Here is a 4423-nt window from a genome sequence, read left to right as displayed (position 1 = left end):
TTCCCAGATAAGCAATTTCATCCCCTTGTACTTTCCCCAATGAAATTGTTTCCATTTCAAAATCACAAGATCCTTCCCACTCTAGTTTTGTGGTACAGAAATATCTACCACAGGTGTATACACTATTTTATGTTGTAATACAGACTATTATTCTAATTAGCTTCAGTCCAGTTTACACTTTTTAATATCATTTGCTTTTTTAAGCTTATAAGCAGAAGCAAAGCACCTTCTAACCCTTCCTAAAGGGACTTCAGCAACAGAAGAGAGAGAGATGTCTCAACTGATCTTGAAACTACAAGACTATGGGCTATAGAAACTCCTTGACAGGTACTCCACACAAAAGATTAACGACGACCTCTTTTTGTGGTATTCACATAAAAGTTTCCCCCATCTTTCTCAACTACTGAGTTTATCATACTGCTTGCTTTTGGTAATATGAGCTTACAGAGCTAAATACACATGCACATGTTACCTCTGCATTACAATACTCATTTTAAATGACAGTAATAAGGTACGACAGAAACCACCCTGATCAAGTTTTGTTCACATAAACCAATTAAACATAAAATGAAGAAAAAAACCTTGTCATTTAATAAAAAAGTTTGTTATCCACTCACTTTTCTGTTCCACAAAACAAAACAAAAATCATGTAACAGACTATGGAAAAGGAAAGAAAACCACACAGAACATCCTACATTTTACTGCAGTTTTCTTAGGAAATACTTGCATATTACTAAGCCTTCTAATTCTAGAACTTTTCAACAAGCTTTCCAGTTGGCTTTCTCTCACCTTCGCTTGGACCTAGGGGCTAAGTCATGTGCAAGCACTATAGAAACATGCAAGTGGCCACCAGAACAGACACCCCAATGGAGACAACCACTACTAAACGAACCCTGAATTTGGGTTTTTTGTGTTTGAAACTCCACCTTCCCTTTGAGCTTTTGGTCAGCCTCCAGCAGTTAGAGACACAACTACCATGACCATATCCAAACAGTAATATTTTCTAAACAGAAAACTATTCTATATTTGAAACAGAAAGCATTTTCTTAATTTTATTAGGTAAGCAGCAAGTACTGAAAAGAGAGACATCTCCTGCAGTGACCAGAATTGACAGCTCAATTACAAGAAAGCACCAGGCCTCCCTAAAAGACTTCACATGCAGTCAGAAACAGTGTGATCTGCAGTCACAACAATGCTTGGTTTTCAACCTCATCGAGATACGGTTTTCTTGCCTTTCATATCAAATAGATTTAAGCAGATTTGCTGGATTTCAGAAGTTTTCATGTTGCTTTTGGGTTCATTCGTTGGCACTTTGCTTCTTTCCTCAGATATTCCTCTACTTCCACCAGTAAGTCAGTCCACACACTCAGGCCACAGACTGTAAAGTCTCCATCCCGTGCCTTCAGGAGTTTCAGAGCATCTTGGGTCTGTCCCCTGAGCAGTGCAGATCCCTGACAGAGGCAGGTGAAGCGCTCCCTCAGCTCCTCCCAGGACAATTCAGCTTTGTCAAGACAACTTTTAACCCACCGTCCCTGCAAGGGGTCATAGAGCAAGTGGCTTCCCCAGCCAGTTAAGAGGTCCAAATAAGGTCTGCTGAACTGGGAATAGTGACCAGCTAGGGAGGCAAGAAGAGAGCCTGGGAGAAAAAGGCAGAAGGCAGAAAACCGCTCCAAGTTCCCCAGCAGCCAGGAAAGCAGGAGCCCGGCAACGCCTTCATCTCCCGTTGCACTCGCCTGGTTTCCGTCTACGCTCTTCCCATCCCGACCCCCGTCTCCGGCCTGCTCAGCATCACTCCCCGGCCTCAGCAGCAGAGCCGCCGCCACCACCTCGAAGACCCGGGGCTGGGGGAGCTCCTCCAGGACACCGGACAGCCAGCGCAGCCGCCCCGCCGCCTCCCCCGCCGGCTCGGCCTCCCGCGCCTCCTCCCGCAGCCGGCTCAGCAGCAGCTGCGCCTCCGTTCGCGGCTGCGGCCCCATCTCCTCCGGGGCCCGCGGCGGACCGCCGGGCAGCGCCAGCAGGCGGGAGGCGGCCTTCCGACGGGCGAGGAGCGCCAGGCTGCGGGGCTCCGGGCCGGCCTCCGCGCCGGCAGGCTGCAGCAGGCTGTGGATGAGGCGGCGGCAGGCGGCGGGAGGCAGAGCGCGGTTCTCCAGCAGCGCCAGGCCCAGCAGCTGCGGGCAGCGTCCCAGGTGGGGGAAGCCGAGCAGAGGGCTCGGCTGACCCCGCCGCAGCCGCCGCCCGAGGGCCTCCCGGAGCCGAGGCCGGGTGCGGAAGCGATCGTGCAGGTGCTGGAAGTACCGGCCCCACTCTAGCGCCCTGTCCAGGGTGAGGGCGTCCCAGTCCCGCACCAGCGCGGAGCGGGAGACGGCCAGGAGCGCCGGCAGCTGCTCCACCTGCTCCAGCACGGCCTCCATGGCGGGCCGCCCCGGCCTTGGCGCCACCGGTTTGAGAAGAAGTCCCGCCTCCCGCCGGGAACCGCAGCCAATCCGAACCGGGGAGGGAGGGGATTTGTAACTCTACTGGCTGACTCTGACGTCAATCCGATGGCGGATTGATGTGTCGTTAAAGGAGACTTTGACCGCCTTCCCGCCTCAGTCGTTTGTGTCTAATCCCTCAGCGAAGGGCGGGGGGAAATTGAGCCGAATTAAAGCGTTAAAAACCGAGAAGGATTAAGAAGTTAAAAAAAAAAAACGCAAACCCACACAAACCCTAAGAGACTTAGAATACGCCTTAAAATAATGTTCCTAAATACCCCTTAAAAAAATGAAACTCTTCAGCAGCAAACATCCCCTGCCTCGCATTTGGGGGTATTTCCCGATTTCTGTGGTACGCCCCGTCCCTGGAGGGAGGCCATGGCCGAGCCTTAGAATACGCCTTAAATAATAATGTTCCTAAATACCCCTTAAAAAAATGAAACTCTTCAGCAGCAAACATCCCCTGCCCCGCATTTGGGGGTATTTCCCGATTTCTGTGGTACGCCCCGTCCCTGGAGGGTGGCCATGGCCGAGCTCAGCACCCTGCTAGGGCCGAACCCTGCTCTGCCCACACGGCTGGGCTCGCCCTGCTGACCCACGGATTAATGGCTTCGTAGCTCATTAGCAGTTCCCCAGGGTACCTGGCTTTCCCCGGGTACCCACGCCAGGCCTCTGGCTGCCTGCAGAGGTAATGGCTAACACCTACCTTGGCCTTCTGGGCGCTGCCACAGCCGGGGTTTCCCACATGGACCAACCGCCCAGACAGCATGGTGGAAATGTGCTATAATCGCTCCTTTCTGTAGCTAGGAGAGGCGACCCCTTCTCCCTTTCCCGCCTCGGCCAGCCGAAGGACAGTTTTAGATGGCAGTGTAAGGCTCTTAGGCGTCGCTTGCAGGATGCAGCCTGCCTGTTGGTTGCGACTGTTCCCGGCTGCTTCCCTCACGCCCGCTGCCTCAAGCGCTCAGCCGGGAGATGGGTCTTTTCCCTCCATCCTCGTCCCCACGACAGACCTGCCACGCTCAGCGTTCCCTCAGGGTGGGGAAGGCAGCAGGCCCACCCGGATTCCGGCAGCTTCCTCAGGTGCCCCCTGCGCCTGAGGGGGTGAAGCAGTGTCGGGATGGCGGCGGGGCGCCGGAGCTGGTAGGTTTGGGAGCTGCTGGGTGCTCCTCAGGGAGTTCGCGAGCCCCGTGGCATAACCTGGCCACTGAGCCGGCACGGAGGCAGCGGGGAGTCCTGGCGAGGGGCCGGTGCCATCGGCTGGGCCCGTGGGGAGGCCTTCCCTCCTCACCCACGCCTGGCAGGACATGGCCCCACGGCCCACCCCCGAGGGGCCACACAAATCCCGCTGCCAGCCTGCCTGAGCAGCTACTTTGGTAGGGGATTTCTGGAAAGCAAGGGCCACACCGGGCAGAGTAAATGGGGTTTGACTGGAATTTATTGCAGGAACCGGCAACAGAAACCAAACCGTAATGCTGTCAGCTACAATACTGTACGGCAAACCGCAATGCTCTTCCTCTTATGCGGAACTCGTGTTTTCTTCCATACATCTTAGTGCTGGAAATGGTTTCCCCCGGGTTTGTTATCTAAATGAATTGCATTTTGGGGTGATGGGGTAAGCATGCATAGACTCTCAACAGCAAATATTCTTTAGCTCAGATAATAAGGCACACAACTCTTATAGCCAGAGTTACACCAGACTTCAAATTAACGTGGGTGAAAGACAAGAAAGAGGCCCACAACTTGCTTCTACTGCTTTTTCTTTTCCACTGAGGAAAACTGCAGAGCGTGAACAGAGCCACTGAATGCATTAGAGTCCCGTGCCTCGCTAGGAACATGCTCAGACCTTGTCCCCTGACCACAGACCCTTGCCCTAAAGGTAACTGCTAGCTGTTGGTGACTGGCTTCTCTAAGTCACATCATACTTCCAAAACAAAGCAAAAGAGAAAATAAGA

At 53.2% G+C, this 4423-nt stretch overlaps 1 protein-coding gene across 1 annotated transcript; it reads right to left on the bottom strand.

Annotated features, from left to right (window-relative positions):
* Positions 1-1025: 1025 nt before the first annotated feature.
* FANCF (FA complementation group F) lies at positions 1026-2427 on the bottom strand. Its single transcript, XM_069804070.1, has one exon. The coding sequence runs from the start codon at positions 2409-2411 to the stop codon at positions 1281-1283; it is 1131 nt and encodes a 376-aa protein (XP_069660171.1). The 5' UTR covers positions 2412-2427; the 3' UTR covers positions 1026-1280.
* Between the last annotated feature and the right edge of the window lie 1996 nt (positions 2428-4423).

Source organism: Haliaeetus albicilla, chromosome 16, assembly GCF_947461875.1.
Source record: "Haliaeetus albicilla chromosome 16, bHalAlb1.1, whole genome shotgun sequence".
NCBI classification, from domain to species: Eukaryota; Metazoa; Chordata; class Aves; order Accipitriformes; family Accipitridae; genus Haliaeetus; species Haliaeetus albicilla.
The sequence above is the reverse complement of the archived record's forward strand: the minus strand, read 5'-3'. Positions and strand labels throughout refer to the sequence as shown.

Excerpts from the sequence above, each read along its gene's own strand:
- FANCF (XM_069804070.1), bottom strand. The coding sequence starts at position 2,411 with ATGGAGGCCGTGCTGGAGCAGGTGGAGCAGCTGCCGGCGCTCCTGGCC.